This window comes from Populus trichocarpa, chromosome 1, assembly GCF_000002775.5.
Source record: "Populus trichocarpa isolate Nisqually-1 chromosome 1, P.trichocarpa_v4.1, whole genome shotgun sequence".
NCBI classification, from domain to species: Eukaryota; Viridiplantae; Streptophyta; class Magnoliopsida; order Malpighiales; family Salicaceae; genus Populus; species Populus trichocarpa.
The window spans coordinates 33,964,924-33,989,140 of NC_037285.2; the positions used below are offsets into that span (position 1 = coordinate 33,964,924).

Below are 24,217 nucleotides of genomic sequence, written 5' to 3' on the forward strand. Positions count from 1 at the left end.
ACCTCCTTAAATATCTTGATCTACACTTGTCTCTTGATTTTTGCAGTTTTATTTTAGTTATCGTTTACGACTTTTATTTATTTATTAACACACATAGTTATCGATTTATTTAATTACATGCATGCATGAAATTTGTTATTTTCACTTTGAATTTTTTAACTACAAAAACAAAGAATGGGCTAAACTATTAGTAGGAGTATAAACTACAGCGGTTAAGAAGTTGCAACCTTCCAAATAGGAACTGGCCAATCCATGGGTATACCATGAGGTTACAAAGGTTATAACTGTGAACCAACCCCCTAAGGCAAAATAGGCATAAGGAAAGAGCAATAGACCGGACCAACCCACAAAAACGAAACGATCCTTCCGTAACCAGTCATCCATAATATCAAATAAATCATTTTCATCTTTGGTAAATTTCATGTTGAAAAAGCATGTGTCAAAATCCTTTTTTGAAAGTGGAAAGTCTTGATATGGTATTTGATTATTTTGATTTGAAGTTAGGTGAGGTTTATTTATAACCTTTCAAGTTTACATGTTATCGCTCTTAGATATAAAACCCGGATTGGCCTAGCCCGGCAGGTTGACCCGGGATCTGGGGTTTTGGTTGGATTTTAAATGGTCTAAACTCGGGCTTGCAATTAGCCTAGTAAAACCCAGTTGACCAGCCGGGTCAACTCAAAACCCGGGTGATTCGACATAACCCAAGTGAGACCCAACCTTTTTTTATATATTTTTTTAGTGAACCCAAAAAATATAAAGTTAATTTATAAATACTTGGCTTCACACATTTTTTATATAACCTACATCTTCATGAAATGTTTCTTTAACTTTTCCTTGTGGGATAACTATATTTATAATCTACATTTGTATGAAATGTTTCTTAATTTTTTCATTTGTGATAGCTATATTTATAACATACATCTATATAAAATGATTCTTAATCTTTTCATGTGAGATAGCTATATATATAGTCTCAATTCACATGAAATATTTTTTAATTTTTTCATATAGAATAACTATATATATATATATATATAATCTTCATTCACATGGATTATTTTTTATTTTTTTATGAGATATATATATATATATATACACTCCATGGACGTGAAATGTTTTTTAATTTTTACATATTAAATAACTATAAATATAGTTTATATTCACATTAAATATTTATTAATTTTTTCATGTATAATATTAAAATTTTAAATATATATATTTTTAAAAAAATTAAGTTAATCTGAATTGACCGAACTAATGAAACTGATTTAACAAGCATGCTATCACTTCACTGGATGCACAGTATTTAGCGGATATTGCGAGCTATGTCCATATATTGTGAGACATATAGCTGGGGAGGGGGCGGTGGTTTTTGGAAGTTTTTTCGTAGTCTAGCTGGAACAGCAAGGATTGACTTGAAAACTCCGGGATCCAAAACGTGACTTGTACAGAGTTAAACTGCAGAAAACATTAATATAGTAAAATCTGATTAGGTTTCCAGTAATCTAGAGGAGGGTTGCGAACCCAATCTGCAGGGCCTCTCCATTGCCAAGCAACTGCAATATTGTCTGCAAACTCCAGGCGCGAAAGCAACGCTATATTGCTACGAACGCAACCCTAAACATGTTGTCTTTGTTTATTCATGTCAAGAAAGATGGAAAGAGAAAGAACAGAAAAAGCAGATGTACGAATGATGCCTGCCCGCATCGAAGCACGTCTATCACATAAAAAAACCAAGCTTGCGAGTGGCTGTTTATGGCTGTACGTAAACATCAATCGGTTTCTTTCTTTCAAGATAAAAGTGACATGGGATGAAAGCATTTTTGTGTCATCTGCAGAGGGATTGATTGATGTTTTCATAGCCATATCTTCTGTTAATAGTTCTTGAAGGTCTTTCTTTAATGGCTAAAGCCATCACTTTCACCTCTTCTTCTCACCACCTCATCATCGAAGTCCTCTCTTCTGTAGTAAATTTCATCAATGAGAAACCCCTTTTTTGGATTTCACTTCATTTAATATATTTTTTTAAATCAAGAATTTGTTTACTCTTTCTCATTACATAATTCATAATTATCAAAAAACAAATTAATGCAAAAACAGGATATATATAATGGGCCGAGTCTACTTTTATATTAAAAAGGGTATCTTACTCACATTTTAAAAAAATAAAAAAACAGAAGAAGAAATGGAATTATGCTTTACCAAAAAAGGGAAGAAAAAAAAAAAACAAGGAGGAAATTATATCATTTAGGCTTTCAAAAAACAAAAAGAGTGACGTTGCAACCGAGAAGAGTTTATATAAATTAAGCTGATCTTCTGCCTTTAGGGTTAGAAGGAAGTTTCTGGTGTGTGTGAGCCTGTGAGGTGGTTGAAAGATTGTATGTTTTATTAATAATCCTTAACGAGACCTGTATTGATCAAACAACTCTTGTCGCCATTACAGCACGCCTCTATGTTTGTCTGCTTTTGCCTTGGCATTAGTCATTTCAATGGAATGGAATATTATGGTAGTAGTTATTTTGTAAAATAGTTTTATTTAAAAATATATTAAAATAATATTTTTTTATTTTTTTAAATTATTTTTAATATCAACACATTAAAAAAATATAAAAATATTAAAAATAAATTAATTTGAAGTAAAATATAATATAATATAATTTTTTAAAAAAATACTTTTAAAATACAAAAACAAATATACTCTTGAAAAATAACATCTTGATCTTAGTTTAATTAGTGTCTTCAAATAAAATAGAACAGGTTAAAAAAAAATGTCATTTTGTTGTTTGTATTGTAAGATTATAAAGATTTATTTCAATTTTATATTTTTATTTGTCTCTATATTTTATAATTAAATATATTTTTATCTTTATATATTTCTTTTTCTATTCTAAGAGATAGTCGAACGTAATGCAAACAATTCAAGCCACGCTTAAAAAACGAAGAAGATATTAAAAGGTTATGGATTTTAATTTAATATTTATCTTGTTATCTCCAACAACCGCAGAGGGAAAAAGAAAAATCTTCAAGAGGGGTTTCAGGTTTGTCTGCCTCAAATGTTCTGTTCTATTTTATTTATTTATTTATTACTCTCTCTCTCTCTCTCTGTTTTTTTTTTTTTTTTTGTCTTGGAGGTGATTATTTATTTATTTATTTATTAATGAACCAAAATTCATTCAACTACTAGCAGTACTCAATAATTCATGCTTGAAGACAAAAACATATTTTTAATTGAATTATTAGTCTAGCGACCCATACATTTAATACACGCAGAGGGACGAGTTCGTTGGATTCTATGGCACTGGATGTAATTTTAGGCACGTTTGTATACGTGCAGAGCCCATTTTCTGTCGGTGACTCCTCTCAGCTTGTTTTTGTTTTGTTCTGCGAATAATAATAGTTGATTTGTTAAAGTATTTTTTATTTAAAAATATATAAAAATAATATTTTATTATTATTTTTAAAGAATTTATCTTTTATATTAATGGATTAAAATAATTTAAAAATATAAAAAATAATCTCAAACAAAAATAATTTTAAATTTTTGACTTACTGCATGGTGACTCAACCACGGTATAAAAAAGCAACAATCTTATTTAAATTAAATTGATTTCAAAAAGAAAATAAAAAAAATTGTATTACAATTTACACTTGAAATTCGTATCATATCATATTAGGTTTTCTAATGTTTTTTATTTTTCTAAAAATTACTTTTTTATAAGAGAAAATTACTTTTTAGAGTCTTCAAGTTTCTTTGAATTGTATCTGAAGGCTATTATTGGTAAAACAATATACGAGAGAAAATATTAATATATGAAGTAAAAGAAGTCTCGAGAAACATAAAAAAAAATATGAATATATAAAGGTACATAAGTTAATTAATTGTTTATTCTTCATCTGTAACCTTTGTCTCTTTTGATGGCTCATATCGTAAAATCACAGCCCCACTGGTTTTCCTGTAACCCCAGCCATTGGATTGGTTGATCAAAAATTGATGGGACACGTTGTTTTCCCATTATGGAGTTGCAGCCCTTTTTTAGTATGCATTTATTTTATTTTTTTATGGACGTGGAAGGAAACGGAGAAGCATGGTATGGCCACAGAAGACAGAGAAGAGAAACTTAATGATTTTTGGAAGATACCCAAAAAGCCTGTTCGAAGGAGAAAGACTGGCCCCCTCATTTCTTCATCCTCTTGCCGTTATAAATTGCAGGGAGGTGTCGCGGTTCGATCCTCCGGTGCAAAAAGGAATGGAAGATTTTAATGGAAGAAATTTAGGGGCTTGTCAACTGAATTAAAGGGGGGAGGTCATGGTGTGTTTCTACGAGCAGTAGACACAGTAAAAAACACCGAGTGATAGGAAAAATCAGTAGTTCTATGGGCATGGTAGGCAATCTTCTGAACTATGCTAAACTGTGCTCTTAGTTTTGGGCATTGATCATATTCAAAATGTGAGGAAAACAATGTGTTCTTAAGATTCTACTGTGAAGAAGACATGACGACAAGTATAACAGTGAAAACCACATTCAAAAATGAGATTAGAGCATTTAGTGGTCCAGTCAGCTTTCACATGTCTGCCATATCATCTCTACTTTGGGTGGTACTCCAGTGCACTCAGGTGTACGTGTAACTCATAATGTTAATGCTTAATACGAACATTAATCAAGTTAGATTTTTCTTTTGACCAGATCTAAGCTATCTGAAATCCGATCCGGAAGATTTCAGACTTGTTTTCAACTAATTCTTTATTTTGGATACAAATCACGGAGTTTGATTATCTAGATTCATGCTCGAAGTTAGTGCGAAATGAAGCAATATTGTTTAGAGAGAAATAAAGCTCGATGGAATTGAGAAATTTCATGGTATAGATTTTGTCTATTGAAGAATTCATATTGAAGACTATCTCTATGAAAATAAACTCCATCTCCCTCTTCTGGGGAAAAGGCCAGAAAAGATGAAGGAGGAAGAATGAACCCTTTTTGATAGATATATTTTAGGTATGATCAGATTAACCCTAATAGAAAAGGAAGACTATAATGTCATCAAAGAAAAAACTATATATTATGAATCTAATGACAACCAGATAATGTATGAAAAGCCTTTGGCAAACAACAAGGTGTATTTAATTAAAAAATTGCTCAATATGAAGATGACAAAAGGAATGCTCATCACCCAACACCTTAATAATTTCAGCATCATTATAAATCAATTATCATCTATTAAAATTAAGTTTTATGATGAGATATAGGCATTGATCTTATTGGTTTCACTCTAAAAAAGTTAGGAGGCCATGAGAACAATTATAAGCAACTCTACTATGAAATCCAAGTTGAAATATGACGACATCTACGCCTTGATTCTTGAAAAAACAAAGTTCATAAATAAAATATACAGGCAAAAATTCAACTTTTATTGTTGCCATAAACCTTGATATAAAAGATAAAAGATCTTATAGAAACTCGAATAAAGATAGGTTAAAATCTAGATTTAGAAGTAGAAGAAAGTTAAAGCTTAGAAAGCAAGGTGTTTGTTAGAATTATAAAAAATATGGTCATCTAATGAGGAATTGGACAAATCCAAGAAAAACCAAGGCTAATTCTGTAAAATCTACTATTGAAAAGGTATATAAAGCTTTGATTCTTTTTGCTCATAGTCCACTAGATAATTAGGTACTTGACCTAGACACTTCATTTCATACTATTTCACACCAATAAATTTTATAGAATTATGTTGTCGATGATTATGTTATGGTTTACTTGGCTAATAGAGAAATATTAAATGTTGTGGGCATAAGAGATGTGAAATCAAATTATTAATTGATTTTATATGAAATTTGAAGCAGGTGAGGCATGTTTCTAAACTAAAAAATAACTTGATCTCTATAGGACAACTTGATAACCATTAATTATTCAAGAAAAAAGACGTGGGTTTATTTTCTGAAAAATAAATCCAATGTATTTAATACTTTTAAGAAATAGGATTAAATCTAAAGTGTATGAGGCCAGACAATAAATGTAAATATATTGATGAAGGCTTTAAGGAGAACTATTCTACTAAATAATATCTGAATGGAGAAAAACATTTTAAACACACCATAATAGAACCATCAATGAATGACCTAGAAGCACAAGATTGCATTCTAGGTTATCTCCAACATTATAGTCTAAAGTAATTAACATCATAATGTATTTAATGAACTAATAACCTTTTATTCTTTGAATTTGAAAAGAGGTCTAAATAGGAAAGGAGGTAAATCTTTTATAATTAAAAGTACTTGATTGTATTGTTTATGTTTATCTAGACTCTAAAGCTAGAAGCAAGCTTGATCTGAAATCTATAAAATGTACATATATTGGATATAACACCGATGAGTTTAGATATTGATTTTGGGATGAGAAAGATAAAAAAAAAAATTAGGAATAAAAATATCATATTCGATGAGAAAGTGATATACAAGGATATTGATACAGTAGATTATGGTATATTTGTATAAAAAACAAAGACAATCAACATAGTTAATGTGGATGGTATTGCAGAGAGCATTGTGCATAAAAATGATCATGATAAAAAGAAAATATGTATCCATAAGTAAAGCCAAATATACTAGCAATAACTATTAGAAGATCTTACAAGATTATCAGACCTCGATAACATTTCTCACCATTACCGAATTATATTTTGATGATATTCAATAGTGAGCCAAAAAGTTTTGATAAAACCTTGCAAGATAAAGAATTAGGTAAGTGGGAGTTGGTTATGAAAGATGAGATTGATTCCTTAATAAGAAATCAGACATGAGAGCTAACTAAATTACATGCAGGATAAAAAAAACATTGGGAAGTGGTCAAGTGGATTTTGAGATATCTAAATGGTTATTCAGATATGTCACTTTGTTTTAGAAGTTTGGACTTAAAGATTCAAAGTTATGTAGATGTTGATTTAACTGGTGAGGTTGATAACAATAAAAATACTATTATGTTCATATATATTTTAGGCAATACAAATATGTGTTGGGCTTTAAAACTATAAAATATTATTACTCAATCTATCACAGAAGTTGAATACGTAGTTGTAACTAAAACTACAAAGAAGATGGTATGGTTATAGAGTTTCTTGAAGAATTAGGCAAGAAGAATAAAAATGATACTTTCTATAGTAATAGTCAGAGTGTAATCTTTCTTGCTAAAAATCCAGCATTTCATTCCATGATTAAGCATACTTAGATTGGATATCACTTTATCCAATATATGTTTGATGTTGATCGATTAATACTAAAAAAGATTTATGAAAGTAATAACCCAACATAAATGTTAACTAAGATTGTTACACTTGGCAAATTGAAGTTGTGCAAAACTTTAATAGGTCATCAAGGATACAAGATAAAATTGGAGTTATTTTTCTCTAAATGAGACATTTTTATGAACGGAGATAAATGAGGCTTAATACTAGTTGCAAATCAAGCTGAAAAAGAATTGATGATTTTCAATGAAGAAAATTGATGAATTTTAAAGAAGAGATTTTGGGTTTGTCCACCAAATCAAAAGGAAAGTGTGTTTCCTTATTTCAAGTATTAATAGAATGGTTTGTAAGAGCACTAGACACATAATAAGATATATTGAGTAATAGAAAGAATTGAGGTTAAAGTTACATAAGAAATGTGAATTAAGTATAGAATCTTTGCTCCATAGATATAATTTTATGTATTCTTTTATAAACAAAATCAATAGTTGTGTAGGTAATTTGTCAAGTCGTGTTAAATTATATTGTATGTTTTTAATTATAGGCATTGATCACAAGTCCTAATGATAACTATAATAAAAATAATAATATTGTTTTGATTGTTTGAGTAGGAGAGGATTTAATGAAATTTTTATCATGATTGGAAAGTAGTGTTCAATATTGGGTAGGCATATTTGGACTCTCATTTGTTAATTATTATATGTTTAATAAATTGATTGACATGGAAAACAAAGCTTCAATTATAAAGGAGTATTAAAAAAAAAAAAAAACTAAATATCATAAGGAAATTATTATTCACTAAGACTCAGAGCATCATTCATTGTACTAGTATAATGACAATATTTCCCTTGAACCATAAAACTTTTGATCTAAGTATTGGGGGCAAGGTAATATTTTCATCATGATACAGTTGTCTTTAACAATTTGTGCAGGGTTAAGTTGGTAATTTTATTTTCTAGACAAATCAAAACTATTGATATACCATTATAATAATTTAAAAAAAATACGATGTCTTTCAGTTAGGGGTGTTATGGTCTTTTCATTTTGTTTTTGAGATAGTTAAATTACTTTGATAACCTTCAAGACAAAATCAACATAACTCTCTCAGGGGTTTTTTTTGTCCTTTTACATTAGTTTTATTGTTAATCTGAAGGTTATCTAGGGCCATTATTGTAATTGATCATGTATGAAATATCATTAGAAAAACATATTGGCATGTATGTACCACACGCCAGCGAGTGAACGACTTTCATGTCTTTTAGGCAACACTTGAGAGGTCATCCGATCACCAAACCCGGCTTTCTAGATTGGTGTTTATAAGATCTCAACACCTCCTATGCAATGGGGTAACGCGTGCTCCAAGCGTATCATTGGTTTGGCACCAGTGACCAATTTTTTCTTCTTCTTCTCTCTCTCTTCTCCTCAAATCCAGTACCAACCCCTTTCAAATTTCAAACCAACCCCTTCAATTTCTTTTTCTTTCATATTTGGTCCATGTCATTTTTATTACTATTTTTTTTTAAATAATCTATAAAATTATAAATGTTTTTCAATTTCATCCCCTTTCATTTTTTAATCTTTCAAATATAGTCCATATTTTTTTTATTGTCATTTATTTTGTTTGGGATCATTTTTTAGATTGTTTTTTTTTTCACAATTTCATCCTTCATGAGTTTTGTTTTATCAAATTTGATCATCATTTTTTTTATTGCCATATTTTTTTTTCAGCTAGCAAGTTTTTTAAATTGATATTTTTTTTCACAATTTCATCATTTAAAATTAAATTAGTTGGGAATTAAGCTTTTTTATTGAACCCGGATCCAAGATTTCGCAAGTTGCAAGTTTTAGAGATTAAATTATGTTTAGGAGGTGTGCCCAGATTTGCTTGTTTTTTTTCCTTTCTTAAAGGTAATTTCTTTTTTTCATCTGTTTTTTAGAGTTTCAAAGATTAACACAAGTGGTCTTTTTGTTATTTTAGATTCTTTTTTTAATTTATTTATTTCAATTTTATCATTCAAAATTTAATGTATTGGAGAATGATCTTCATGCTTGTTTTTTCCTTTTCTTTTTATTTGATTATCTCAATATTGTGCTCATAATCATCAGGTTAGTGGTTTAACCCGGGTTGATTTTTTTTTTAGCTTTTTGTAAAAAAAAATTTCATTTGCATCGTTCAATATTAGGTTGTTCAATAATTAAGTTTTATGATTTTATTCAGTTTGCTTTCAAATATGGTTACCCTGATATGACGATTAGATAAGATATTTTACATCTTTATTGAGGTAGTCTCATATTGAATTTTTTTAACCTTTTTTTAATTTTTTTTTTAATTCTCATCATTCAACATTTTATTTGTTAAAAATTGAGTTTTAGTTTTTCTTTTATTCATTTTATTTTTTATAAAGTTATCATACTCTCATTTGATTTATTAGAAATTAACTTTTAAATTTTTTTTCATGCTTCCATTTCATGGGTTCAGATTAATTAATTTTTTTAATGTTAAACAAACGTTCAAAAATTTTCAAAAGTAATTTTTAAAAAAAAGAAGAGGCTTGTACAACTTTTTCTCGGCAAAAGAAGTATCTTAATGGGGTCAACGTAGACTTTGGAAGGGAACCCCTTGGGACAAACAAGGAATCAAGTGCCCTTCTAGTTGTCCGTCGTATAGTGCTTTAAACAACGGTCGTGATTCTTGAAACGTGTGCGTTTTTTTAATCAACTGCAAGTTCACTAATTAAAGAATTAATTAATTCAATAAGAACCAAGGCACAGATATGACCGCAACATGTTCCTACATGATTGAGGAATAACACCGGCTACTATCTACTGCTACATAACCTCACCAAGAAAATAATAGTAATAATATTAATATATTAATTATAATGGTAGGGAAGCGTATCGATGCAAATATATGGCCATGTGGGCTTATATAACACGTTTGCAAAAAATTATCTCCAAACAAGGTTATAAAGTCATCATCCACCATTTTCATTTTCCCTGCATGCTCAGATGGCAAACCCCATGTCTCTCTTCGTCCTGCAGGTCGTATCATTCTTGTTGTTGTATATATTGCTTCTCTACCTTTTCAACGTAATTCTGAGCAGATTTCGGCGTGTTCAAGAGTTCTCCGGCCACAAGCCTCCGACGTATCCTATAATAGGATGTTTGATCTCATTCTACAAGAACCGGGGTCGTTTGTTGGATTGGTATACTGAACTGCTTGCAGAATCAGCTACCAACACAATTGTAGTGCACCGCCTTGGTGCACGAAGAACCATCGTGACAGCTAACCCCAAAAATGTCGAGTATATGCTCAAAACCAACTTTAACAACTTCCCCAAAGGGCAGCCCTTCACTGAAATTCTTGGGGACTTTCTTGGTTATGGTATATTCAACGTGGACGGGGAGCTTTGGCGCGCACAACGCAAGTTCGCCAGCCATGAGTTTTCCGCGAAATCCTTACGAGAGTTCTTCATGATCACATTGGAGGAAGAAGTAGAGAAGGGGCTGCTACCAATTTTGGAATCATTGGCGGTGACAGCAGAGGTGGTGGATTTGCAGGAGTTGCTAAGACGGTTTGCGTTCAACATGGTACTTAAGGTTTCACTAGGGATTGATCGATGCTGTTTAGATCCTTCTCAACCAGTTCCACCTCTTACAAGAGCTTTCGACGAGGCATCGGAGATATGCGCAAAACGAGGAGCTGCTCCCCTCTTCATAGTTTGGAAGATGAAGAAATGGCTCGGGATTGGATCTGAGCGACAGCTTAAGAGCGCGGTTGAAGAGGTTCATCGATATGTTTCTGAGATAATCATCAACAAGAAAAGGATGATTGAAGAGGGAGAGAGTCGCAGTGAAGACCTCCTCTCTCGGCTTATACTGGCCGGCCATGAGGAGGAGGTCATAAGAGACATGGTGATAAGCTTCATCATGGCAGGCAGGGATACAACCTCAGCTGCAATGACATGGCTATTCTGGTTGCTCTCTTGTCATCCAGATATAGAGAAGGAAGTGGTGAAAGAGACGAGACTTCTAATGGAAAGAATGTTAGATTATGACTCATTGAAGGAGTTAAATCTGTTGAAGGCATGCCTATGCGAGTCAATGAGGCTCTACCCACCCATAGCCTGGGACTCGAAGCATGCCGTAGTCAGTGACTTGTTGCCAGACAACACTCCCGTCCGGGCAGGAGACAGGGTGACCTACTTCCCCTACGGGATGGGAAGAATGGAAGCGCTATGGGGCGAGGACTGTTTCAAGTTCAAACCAGACCGGTGGTTTGTTGAGGCAAATGACAGGAGAGAACTCCAGGAGGTATGTCCTTGCAAATTCCCAATCTTTCAAGCTGGTCCCAGGGTGTGTCTTGGGAAAGAAATGGCCTTCATTCAGATGAAGTACGTGATGGCTTCAATTCTTGACCGGTTCAAGATTAAACCCCTAAGTTCAGCTAGCCCAGTCTTTGTCCCCCTCTTGACCGCTCACATGGCCGGCGGACTAGAAGTTTTGGTCCAAAAGAGGACTCAGACGACGAGCATAAACAAGCAATTAAATTAGTCATAATTTCGAGCTTCTTTTTTTTTCCCTCTCAATTGTTAATCTGTATATATAAATACTACATGATTATATGTACAGATAACATGTGCACATACACTGATCTGTACCCCTAATTATAAGAATCAACGTCATCAATCATGGATGTTAGATCAAGTTATAAATTTAGCTATGTGCCCGACAAATAAGACACAAGCACGCCTCATCTTTAAGTTTTGGTCAGAAAGTACATGCGTGATTAGAACGATTATTTCACATGGAATAGATATTCTAATTAGAAATAGGTGCACGATTAGTTAATGAATAGGTGTCATTATTGCGGAGACCGCGGAGGTGTCGATCAACTTACCAGGTTCCACGTCATCAAACGGGCCCCAATACACAATTCTCAGCAAATAAGAAACTGCCACCTCTACGGTCTCTCTCCCTATCCTTTTCGTTAGTTAATTGTACTTTGAGCACTTGGCTTTTCCCAGTAACTACCATACTATAAATTTACAAAAAGAAAAGAAAAGGGGAAACATCAAGCAACCTACCAACCACCGCTTACCCGTCGTCGTGCAAAAAGATAGATAAAACAGATAGTTACTTATTGTAATGGGAAATTATTTGCTGGAAATTTTATGTGACATGACTCAAGAACACGTTAGCGGATGGAGGTGTTGATTATATTGGTCGTTAAAGTTGTGTGCTATCATCCATAGCGCCATCACATCAAAATTCCATTCACATTTAGGATGTGAAGGATTGCACACGGCAAATAACGCACGTCTTCAGCTACTAGTGATTTACTTTCCGTTTTTTTCTTCCTACGTTGATCAAATTGATCCCTAGAGAGATAAACTTCCAAATTGTTTGTTCCATTCATCATACGTACCGAGTTCATTCGAAGAAACGGAGGGCCTCACTTCTTGCAATGCATCTTCAAAATCCTTTTTGCCAAAAAAGATAATATTCAATTCAACGTAAACAACTGATAAAAACCACCAAATTTACTAGGAGAGCATGTAATTTTATGAATGTACGCTTTTTTACCTGAAGAGTAACTGATCGCATATCCTCCTTTTTCAGCTTGGTAATTTCTATGCCCTGTTTGAGAGCTTCTCTTAGCGGACCCATGGATGCATCCTTCACTAAGTTTTTCATGTCTGATCCTGAATATCCTGAGAGAAAAAAAAACACGCAAGGCAGGAAAAATTTCAGACACTAACCCCCTTCAGATTACCAATCAAAACATAACAGAGGAAGTATAGGAGTTTTGAATCCAAAATGCTTGAACTAAGTACCTTCAGTCAAACTACATATGGTATTAATTTCATCCTTGGAAAGCTTGAATAGTCCATCCTTCTCTAAGAGATTACGTACAATCCAGGCTCTTGCTTCTTGATTCCCAATAAGCAATAGGTTAGTCACTTCATTTATTTATTCATTCACAAACTTGAAAGACATACAAGAATTTGGATTGCACCTAACGATGGTAAGGGGATGTAAAGCCTTTTAGTAAGGCGTCTACGTGCTGCTTCATCCAGTTCTTGGGGTCGATTTGTCGCTCCTGAAAAACACATATATTTACCAAATACTAATCGTGTTGGTGAAGAGAAGTAAGGCTAATGTCGGATTTTGAGGAGCAAATTCCTTCGTAAAAGGGGAAAATGTTTGTTTCAATGAGTAAGAGTAAGACTATTGTTATGTTATTGCTGTGGCATGCTGACCAGGAAGTACACTTACCCGGCACATGGTATGGACAGGCATAAGGATTGCTTGGTTGAAAATAAGATGTGGTGGAATAGGAAGTTGTGGGTGCAAAAGGGGCTTGCTTTTCCATTATATGGAACATGACAAGGATTTGCACTGCACAGATTCTCTATTCACTACTAGGAAAATCCTAACGCAGAACTAGTGTCAAAGCATGAGAATCTTGTTTCCTCAATCAGTTTCTTTCCTAAGGAGCTCAAAACTTTAGGGGAGAAAAAGGCATGAGGAGGGGAAAGAGAATGCAGGCAGACCTGAAAGTCTCAAAACTTTGGGCATATATTGCAATAGAATCTGATATTCAGCTCTAAAAATTTACCTATAAGTAGAATTTGCTCACTACCACTGTCAAAGCCTTCCATTTCAATGAGGAACTGTGTTTTCAGTCGTCTACTTGATTCATGTTCACCTTCTGACTTTCGCTGCAATCGATGTGAAAGTTTTAAGTGCAACATCTTATTTGAAATGAATACCATCTAATTGATATAAAGAGATATTAAAGGGGGTTATTGCATGTTTGCACGAAGTAACCCTGCATGTAGATGGGAAGCACTCTGTGAAGGATCAAGAAAAAGGTATTTCATAGTAAAAAAAATGCAAACAATCAGTGTCATTTACCTGCTTGATAGGTAATAAATAGTCAGGAACCTAGTGTAGCAGCGAGGGTCAGAAAATACTATACCTGAGACAGAAGGGAGTCTATTTCATCAACAAAAATTACAGCAGGCTGACGACAACTGGCAACACCAAATAACGCCCTCACTAACTTTTCACCCTCCCCAATCTACAGTCACGAGTCAATTTTCAAAAGTTAAACAGTATGTCCAACAATGTCTAGGCATCAATTCAATAGTAAGAAAGTAAAAAGTTCCTCTCTTTTGTTTTCTTGAGCACATTAATGAATAGTTCGGAAAAAATAGCAAGATGTTCAAGAGTATAATCTAATATATAGCCCTTGTAACCTATCCCAATTGTTTTAAATGTGACCAATCATCAGAAATTTTCTTGTATGAACAGAAGATTCAGTTAGGGAAACACTGAAGAAGTAAGATGAACACATACCCACTTGCTAGTTAATGAACTGGCAGAAATGTAGAAAAAGGTTGCTTTAGCCTCCCCAGCTATTGCTTTCCCTATCATTGTTTTTCCTGTTCCCTGAAACATGAAAAACATTAAATTTATAAAGTAGAGAGTATCTCCCTTGATATTACTTGGATTCAGTACCTACCGGTGGACCAAAGAGAAGCAGACCTCTTCCAGGAGAACGACACCCTTTAAATATATCAGGACGTAACAAAGGCCATATAACCATCTCAGTCACACATTTTTTCGCATGATCCAGGCCAGCTGCAACGTTGCCAGGAATGCAGTTGAAATCAAATTGGAATAGATGGGAACTAAAACAGGTTGTTGACTGAGGTAAGAAGTGTGAGGTAGTATATTGTACCTATATCATCCCACCGAACATTAGGATCTCGATCCATAATCTCATTACTAATATGCTCAATGAGACGAGGTTCCAAATTCCTCAACTTTTCAGGAAGTTCACCATCAGGACCGCATAGCATTTCCAAACTAAAACAAAACAGCAACTTTAAACTTAGTGCATGTATGCCTCACTCTGATTACCAGTCAACATCTATACTGAAAAAAGGGGGACAGACTAGAGACACAGGCTGGCATTATAAACCAGACCATACAATATCAAACATTACTTCTGCCCACTGAGCAGAGAAAAGTGAAATTGTTCTGTTAAATCAAAATGGGAGTGCATTATAAGTTTATGACAGGTGAAAGGATATCACATACAATTAGTCTGAAAAGGCATTATTAGATTGTCCTGTGACTTCCAAATGAGGTTCAGTAAGAGTATTTTTTGCAATAGAAACCTCCAAGTTTTAACTGCTCCAGAGGACACATTCAGATGGTTAAACCATCTTATAAAGACTTTAATAAATTAGCAATTGTCAATTTACAGCGTTAAGAACTGATGAGTAATTTTAACTCACTTCTGATGCCATGAAATTATAACCACATAACTCACCATCTCTTTGCCGAGTCATCCGATGCATCATCGCTCTTTCCAGCAACTCTTGTAGTCACATTTCCAGTATTGCCCCCATTAGATTTTATGGGTGGAATAAAATTACCTCGAACACCACGGCGTGAAAACCCATATGATCTCGCACCATATCCTCTGTTTGTGCTATCACTTTGTGGGGAGACAGATGTACTTGGTGATCCTGCCAGGCCATGTTTTTGCTTTGCATCCATTTCCTATACAAGAGCAGAGACGGTGATTACAATTGGCCCACACGTCATGATAAGAAAGGAAAACGATGCTAAACTTTTAAAGCACTGGACCGAATTTATTTCCAGCACAAGATCATTTTTTTCAAGTACTCCCAACTCTAACTGACATTTGAGTTCTCTTTAAACAAACCTTGTGACAGGTATGAAATTTAGTTGGCATATTGAGATGTTTCTACTTTAGCAAGTAGTTCTCTATATTAAGAATTCTAACTTACAGAATCTATGGCAGAAAAGATGCTTACCTATATTTTAGGTTGATTTTTCTTTTTCAGATTTCATAACCCATCGTTTGGTGTCAAACAAATTTTTCTACATGTTTAATGTAGGAGTTTGAGACAAAGAGATATTAAAGGCAAAATGATAAGAATTGCGTTTTTTCTTCATACAAAATATATAAATTCCATTATGCTCATGTTGATTGCTTAAAGATGTGGTACGTTGAAGCCAATGATTTATACACGATGCTGGACCAGAAAATACTGCTACACAGGAAAGAAGACAGAAAATAATAAGACTGCAATAAGGGTTATGATTCAAAGCATAATACTTGTAATGGTAAATGGATGAGCCACCTAATTGTGCCAGTGATTCTGACTTGGTATTTTCTGGATAGGTTTCAGTATATAGATGTTAGATCATGTGCATGTTGCAGGCATAAAATGAATGCATCCAAGAATTCTAGTTCAAGTATTAGTATGGAAATGACAGAAAAGGTGAGGACGGGTAGTTAGAAGTGAATGGATACCAGTTTAGCTCTTGCAGTAACAAATCCATTGCCAGAACCATCAGTATTATTTTCTTCATTGTTTGTTGGTGAATTTGCGCTGTCATTTCTAGGGCTGCTGATTTCCACATGTGAACGTTTTGACCCCACAGCATTTCCATAACCTCTTTCTTCCTCTTGAAGTTTTATAAAACTAGAAAGACTGTATCCTTTAGGATGGTTGTTATGTGAGTGGGGCTTTTCTATAATCATGTGATCCTCAGAGATATTACTTTTGGGGTTCAACATACTCTTATGGAAGCCATTATTCGCTTTGGAGGTGTTGTTTCCATACAGGGATGCCAAATTTGCTTGTGGCATAACCTTTGATGTACTGCAGCTCAATTTTTCCTGCCTATCCTTTCTGTCATCCTGAAAAGAACATAGTAATTTTGGTCAAGGACCCAATAATTTGACAGTTTCACACCTTATTTGAATTTTAGAACAGAATATAAAGAGCTTAATTAGAAGAGGACTGCGGATCACAGTCTTGGACATTATGATTTAAAAAAAAACAGTTAACCATATGAAGAAAAATGAGAAAACTAGAAGGAAAATTTTAAAAAAAAAATAACAAGTCCAGCTCTTTGAAGTTATAACTGCCTCTTGGCAGTTGGAAAGATAGGAATTGAAGTCATGAAAGCCAATTTATGGATTTATATTACATACCAATTTATTTGAAAGCTTTATATTATACTTCTGAAGAAGAGCACGAAAGTACTTTGACTGCTTGATCTTCTCAATGTCAATATCTCCTTTTCTGCTAAAAACCTGGCCAAGACCTCTACCTGCTTGCTCAAATGCTCGACTGACCATGCAAGGATCACAAGTCATTACAATCATAGAACCACAAAATATTTATGATGTTAAAAAAAAAACATCCAAGACATGAATTTTAGCTCCTAGCAAAGATACTGAAGTTCATGTATATAGTTAAAATCCAATTGCCTCGTTTGGTGCCGAAACTTGAGTCCGGAGATAAACAGTGAACATTCCTCTTCAAAAGTATCTTTTTTCAGAATTCAATTGCATTATCGCACTCCGTCAGTCCTATCACTTCTTGGTTTCTAATTTTAGTTTTATAATTAAATTAGCTTTCAATTAATTTAAATCAAAACTTCAACAATTAAATCCATACCTTCACTTTAGGTTCCCAGTTACCAATTTTCAAGTACAAATCAGCATTCAATTCATCTTAATTGAAAATTGAACAATTCAAACAAATCAATAAAAAAGAAGAAAAAATTAGAAACCTAGAAAATTCGGTTTATAACCATCTTCATTTCTATTTTCCTGAAAAAAATAATCATGTTTACCTATACTAATCACCATGATTAAATCCGTATTCAATATATCCAAAATAAGCTTAAAGATAAACCATGCCACATCTAAATACAGCTAATTTAAAACCAGGAAACCCTAACAATCACATACAAGCAATCAATCAAGAGCAAAAACATGGAGACTAAATTTAACTAAATACACTACCGATCAGATTCAAGAGCGAGGGATCGGCGAGCCGAGTCGAGCTTGGATACGGCGTCACGGCGTATAGTCCGAGTGAGAGCCTCATCGGCATCAGAAAGAGAATGTGAGTCGAGGAAGCCGAGAAGGCGAAGAGAGAGCAAATGAGCCGCCGAGAAATCGCGCTTCTCGAGAGCTAAATCGGCGCCGAATTGGAGCGAGTGGAGCCTCTTCAGGTTCTCGTCGACTTGTTTTCTCCAACAAATCTGAGAGTCTGGAGGATCTTCCACTTTCGGTTTCAGAAGAGAAGAAAATGGAACTGGCTCTTCTTTTCCCGCCATTTGTTTGGGGTTTAAATTGAGAAAGGCTGTTGATTGTTTGGCTCGCAAAATGAAATATTTCGAGTGAGGGTGTTTATAGTTGAAGTAGTGCCAAATGGGACTGTTTTTTAGAGTAAACTACGAAATGGCCACCCCCTCCCCACACAAAGTCAAAATTATGGGGTGAAAACTTCATTTTTGCCCCTAGAGATTTTATTAATGTTCCATCTATACCCTTATAGTTTAAGATTTCCAAGTTTTACACCTCTAGATTTCAAAACGTTTCAATGATACCCTAAACATTAAATAGCTTACATTTTTTTTTCTTATTGTTTAGGTTTATCTAAGGTTTTTAAGTGATTTTATGAGATATTATAACATTTATGAATATTTGAGAGAAAAATAAGAAAAACAATATAAAAAGATGAACAAAAGTAATTTTTTCACTTGTTGTTTAGTAAAGAGAGAAAAATTGAAAGTTTTAGAAAAATTAGAGGGATAACATTGAAAAAATTTAAATTGTGAGATAGAAATGGAACACTGATAAATCTATAAAAGCAAAACTAATAGTTTATCCAAAATTATGTTAGAATTGATGATGGAATTTTCCTTTTTCTTGTATGTATACTGAGTTACAAGCTAATTAATACATTTACGTAATGTGATGTCAATTTCAGAAAAAGAAAAGGAAGTTGTATTTATGGAGGTTTCCAAAAGAAATTGGTAATGATGAGGCATTTTCTTCTTAGTTCAACACACCATGTTGATTATTTGACTCAAATTCTACTTGTATAATGATCAATCCAGAAGTGAATGACCTTTATCAAGAAAAAAAATAAAAATATAATTAATTGTTCATTTTATTAAAAAAACAATTAATCCATAGGAATGAATCTCAATCTAAACAAGATTTGAATATCATGGATCATATTTTAAATCCAACCACTAATTTTGAATATTATAAAGAAGTTACATGGTGTGGGGTTTTCACCGTAACTCTAGACATAGATTATTGTTGATTGCGATAGTAAAATGGATGTAGTGTGTAATTAAGAGGATCATGGAGGGTATTTTAGTATTTTTCATGTTGTCTTTTCTATTTTTTATTCGAAAAGCTGCTGGCGCGTGTTCCACACGCCTCAACGAGTGGGTGGCGTTCGTGCCATTAAGGAGGTGCGTGTAGACATATCATGGTTTGATTGACACCAATGATCGATTGTTTGCGTTTTTTCTTTCTTTTCTCTCTCTTGACAACTAAAGTGCATAATTTTCCTCTATTTATTTGTTGTTTGCTTAGGTCTGGGTACCACACTAAACCCAAAGTCCTTAGGTCTTGCAATAATGTCAAGCCCAAGAGCTTTGAATTTAGCAGCCATGTTTGGTGTTAGACCCAGGCACGGGTCTGACATGGCGTCAGACTTAAGGTTAAAACATTCTTTATACTCAATATGTTTTTTACATTTAAAAAAAATGATATTAACCCGCCGCGGAGCGCTAACCAATATACTAGTATTTATCTAGATCTAGTGATAGAAGAAGTAAAATAATGAGTTAAGTTGTTAGCATTTATATCATAATCTAAACCCTATGAGACAACTATGTGCATAAGTCGTGAATTACCGTGGATTGTAAAAGTGAATTCACAGTTTTTTTGTTCAAAAAAATCACAAAGGACTAGCTTTTAATGGTGAAATAGTCTTTGTACTGTGTTCATTTGTCATTCTATAATTATTTAGGAGTATCTTGGTCTTTTCATACTTTTTTTACACATCAAAATTACTTGATTGCCTTAAAAAAACACTTAACAATGTTCTGAAGGTTTTTTTTTAATATTTCACCTTTTCAAACACAATGTAATGAGTCTAATGCCCTTAAAATCAAAATTCTCAAAGCTTGAATACGTAGACTTATTCATAATTTCATAATGGTTTTCTTATAATAATTATTTGGTCCTGGGGGTAATGTGGTATTTTGATAAATAATAAAAACAAAAAAGTTATTGGTGTGTGCGTTGTACGTCTCAGTTGCTCTACTACTTTATGACGGTGCGTACGACTGACTTTAATGGTCGAAACCTCTATTTTGCTGCATCATTCAATTCGTCCCGATGTCATCTTTCTTTTAAGGAGGCTTAACAGACCTTCCGTTCAGTGCCAACAACCTGTTCATTATTTATTTTATCTCTCCTTATAGAAATTCATGCCTAACCATCTAGATTTGCATATCAGCCTTTTAAGTTTTTTTCTTTTAATTTAGTCCCTCCTTTTGTTATTCCTATTTGTTCTATTTCAATTAATTTCTAAAATTGGACTTGTTTTCAATTGATCCTCCTTCAATTTTCTAGATTGTCAGATTTGATCTCCATTCTTTTTATTGTTGTTTTTTTTACTTGATATAGTTTTTTAATTTGATATTTTTTCAGTCTCACTCTCCTTCATTTATTTTTCTATCAGATTTGATGTTCATTTTTTTTATTGCTATTTTTTTTACTTTGATAAATTTTTTAAAACGAGAATTTATTTCTGATTTCATCATTCAATATTAAATTGATTAAGAATTAAGCTTATCAGTTGAACACATGTCTACGATTTCACAGGTTGTGAATTTGAAAGATTAATCCATGTTTAAAATATTCACTTGGGTCAATTACTATAGATTGAAACTGTAAATTTTCCGTTTTGTCCTTCAAAAAACTTCACACTTACTCACCTTCAATTACTATGAATTAAACGTTTTTGAATTGATTAAAGTTACTACTATCCTTTTACATTTTTTTTTTCACACGGTTAAATTACTAGAATGCCTTTATAAGCAAAACAACACTTAACTTGATTCTAGGTTTTTTTATATAAAAAAAATTACTTTTAAAAGCATGATATAATTATTTATTGCCTTTAAAATAAAAAAAATGTAAATCTTGACTTTAGTGGTTATTCACAATCTCATATTTGTTTTTATTGCTATAATCATTTAGTCTCAGGGATGACTTGGTTTTTTAATTAATTTCAATAATGATTAAATAAAAACGTTGTTGGCAATTGTTTTTAGGTTCTTTTTTTAATTTCCTTTTGTTTTGGCCTTCAATATTTCGTTCGTTATAATTGAATTTCCTATTTTATTTCGGTATGAATTTTATAGTTTTATCACGATCTCACACCTTATATTATGAGTTTCACAGGTTAACTATAATTGGACCAAATTGATTCAATGAGTCACCATCATCTTAATATTTTTTTTAAAATAAAATATATCATCATTTAAGCATTTTAAATATGTTATGATCGGTATGTATTAGATTTTTTACTTCCTAACATTTTTATAATTTTTTAAGATTTAAAAAAAATCCGACACAACATAATAATGTAAGTCAATAAACTAGTAATGTACTAAATTATGTTTATTCAACTTGAATTTAATGATATATATTAACGAATATGATGGTCATGTTTCTAACATAACATGAAACCAAACACGCAGAAAAAAAAACTTAAAGCTCACTATCAAGACTCTATTCCTTGTCTCGGCCTGAACACAATACAAGCGACTATCTTTCACCAAAATGGATATGGATGAGTGTGACCACAAATAAAACTTTTACTGGTAAATGACATGCACTACACTGCGAGTTAATTATTTTTTTATGAATATAAAAAAATATTTATATAATATCAACATTTTAAAAAAAATAAAAAAAATCTAAGAAATTAGTAATTAAAAGAAATCACATGTGTTGTCAGAATAGTGATCTAAAAAGCAAACAAAAAAAAAACATCATGAATCGAGCATCTCATGCTTACTTTCATGCAATTAATTAATTTAATCAAAAAATAAAATTCATTTTAAAAAAGCTAGATTCAACAATGGTAGAAACAAAAATCTGAGTTAACCCATGTCGCTTTCAAAACCACCGAAAAATCCCATAGAAAACGAATAAAGAAATAATAAAATGTTGGTGGATGAAATTAAAAAAAAAACTTAAAAAAAAAAAGAAAAAACCAAGCAAGTCTAGGTGAACTTTGTAAACCCAAGTTAATCTCTAAAACTCGTAACCCATTAAATTATAGATCTTGGCTAAACTAAATAACTTTACACATGTCAAATTAAATGCTAGAGGATGAAATCAATAAATTTACTTTAATTAAAAAACAAAATTTCTTTTAAAGAAGCTAAATTTAACAAAGGCTAGGAAAAAAAAACTGAGGCAACCCTTGTTATTTAAAAAATAAAGATAAATCTCATAGAAAGAGAATAAAAAAAATGTTAAAGGATGAAATCTGAAGAAAAAAAATAGATCTTAAAAAAAGAAAAAAAACCAAGCAAGCCCGAGTGAACCTTGTAAATCCGGGCTCAACATCTAAAAAATTAAATATTAGAGGATGAAATTAATTAATTTAATTCAATTGTTTTAAAAAAATTCATTTAGAAAAGCTAATTTTAACAAAGACAAAAAACAAAAACCAAGGTAACCCATGTTATTTCAAAATAACTAAAAAATACCATAGAAAGTGAATTAAAAATAACAAAATGCTGGAGGATGGAAAAAAAAGAGCTTAAAAAAAGAAAAAAAAACAAGGAAACCCGTGTCAATTTCGTAAATCAGAGTTAATCTCTTAAACCTGTAAATTATTAAATTCTAGGCCCGAACTCAACTAAAAATCTAAACACTCAGTTAATTAAATGTTGGAGGATATAATAATAAAAAATCAATCTAAAAAATCTTTCAAGGTAATAAAAATACAATTATAAAAAAATATTAGCTTTGGCCGCTGGACGGCGTAACATGTGCTATCCAAAAACAGTGGACATTGTTAACATGTTTCTGATTTTTTTATAATTTTTTATTTTTTAAATTACTCTACTGCCTCTAATGACATTCAATAATTGTCAAATCATCACATCTAAATGACAAAAAAATCCTAATTCAAAGATAATTTTTTAATTTTAAGGGCAATGAAATAACTTATTTATTTAAAAATTAAGTCAAAGACTAAAAAGCATGTAGACCAAGTTATTTTTTTTCTTTCAAGGGCAATTAAGTAATCATATTATGCAAAGAAAATGTAAAAATTTCGTCTAACTCCTTCCATTCTAAAAATGATCAATGTGTCCCTTAAAAAAGACTTTTCTATCTCTAAACACCGTCTAACCGTGCTTTATTAATTTGCCCATCAAAAGATAAAATTAACATTTCATAGTAAAAATTCACAATAAAATAATGATCTATTTTTAATATAGGGTATAATAATTATAGCCTCCATATGGTTTTTTGACCTAGCAGCAGGCAATCTTCACCATTAAGAGCTTACCACACATGATCTCGTTGCCAAAGAATTTAGCAAGAGGGCCAAGAACCGGTGGTCTCGTTGCCATAAAATTTAGCAAGTGGGCCAAGAACCGGTGGTCTCATCATAGATAAATCCTTTCACCATTGAAAACTAATTTATGCAACCGAGTTTGTGAAAACTAAAGTTTTTAAGCATATGGGTGATAATTTGTTATAGTTGGATGAGAATATGCCATAAATAAATTACATGGATTATAATGTTTTATAAACTAATGAGATGTATCTATACATGAGAAAATATTTAGTTATATCATACTAGAATAATGAATTAAAAAGATAATAATAGAAGATTTGATTTTTGAACCAAACTCAAATTTTTTCAGGTAATTTAACATGAAGTTTTCTTATGAAGAATTGTTTTATTATTTATTCAGCTGTTGGATCTCCTAAAATCAGATCTAGAAGTTTCTGTTTAGGCTAATTTTATTATTTTTTTCTAGATTTTTTTAGATTTATTATTTTATTTTGGAT

The 24,217-nt window shown here is 32.3% G+C and overlaps 2 protein-coding genes across 3 annotated transcripts; one reads left to right on the forward strand and one right to left on the reverse strand.

The window, feature by feature from the left end:
- The first annotated feature begins 10,173 nt into the window (after nucleotides 1-10,173).
- On the forward strand, nucleotides 10,174-11,946 carry LOC7495780 (cytochrome P450 94B3). The gene has a single exon (XM_002300067.3). The coding sequence runs from the start codon at nucleotides 10,249-10,251 to the stop codon at nucleotides 11,791-11,793; it is 1,545 nt and encodes a 514-aa protein (XP_002300103.3). The 5' UTR covers nucleotides 10,174-10,248; the 3' UTR covers nucleotides 11,794-11,946.
- Nucleotides 11,947-12,359: 413 nt separating this feature from the next.
- On the reverse strand, nucleotides 12,360-18,461 carry LOC7495778 (ATPase family AAA domain-containing protein FIGL1). 2 transcript variants are annotated; one of them, XM_024602315.2, is made up of 13 exons: nucleotides 18,107-18,461; nucleotides 17,288-17,426; nucleotides 16,601-16,990; nucleotides 15,587-15,819; nucleotides 14,990-15,117; nucleotides 14,771-14,889; nucleotides 14,605-14,697; nucleotides 14,225-14,326; nucleotides 13,862-13,964; nucleotides 13,259-13,342; nucleotides 13,077-13,169; nucleotides 12,826-12,953; nucleotides 12,360-12,722 (listed from the first exon to the last, which is right to left on the reverse strand). In XM_024602315.2, exons 1-13 carry the CDS (start codon nucleotides 18,421-18,423, stop codon nucleotides 12,621-12,623), a joined length of 2,031 nt encoding a protein of 676 aa, XP_024458083.1. In that variant the 5' UTR covers nucleotides 18,424-18,461; the 3' UTR covers nucleotides 12,360-12,620. The 2 variants fall into 2 exon arrangements, with proteins under 2 accessions (XP_024458083.1, XP_024458075.1); XM_024602307.2 differs by having other exon boundaries at nucleotides 13,077-13,172.
- Between the last annotated feature and the right edge of the window lie 5,756 nt (nucleotides 18,462-24,217).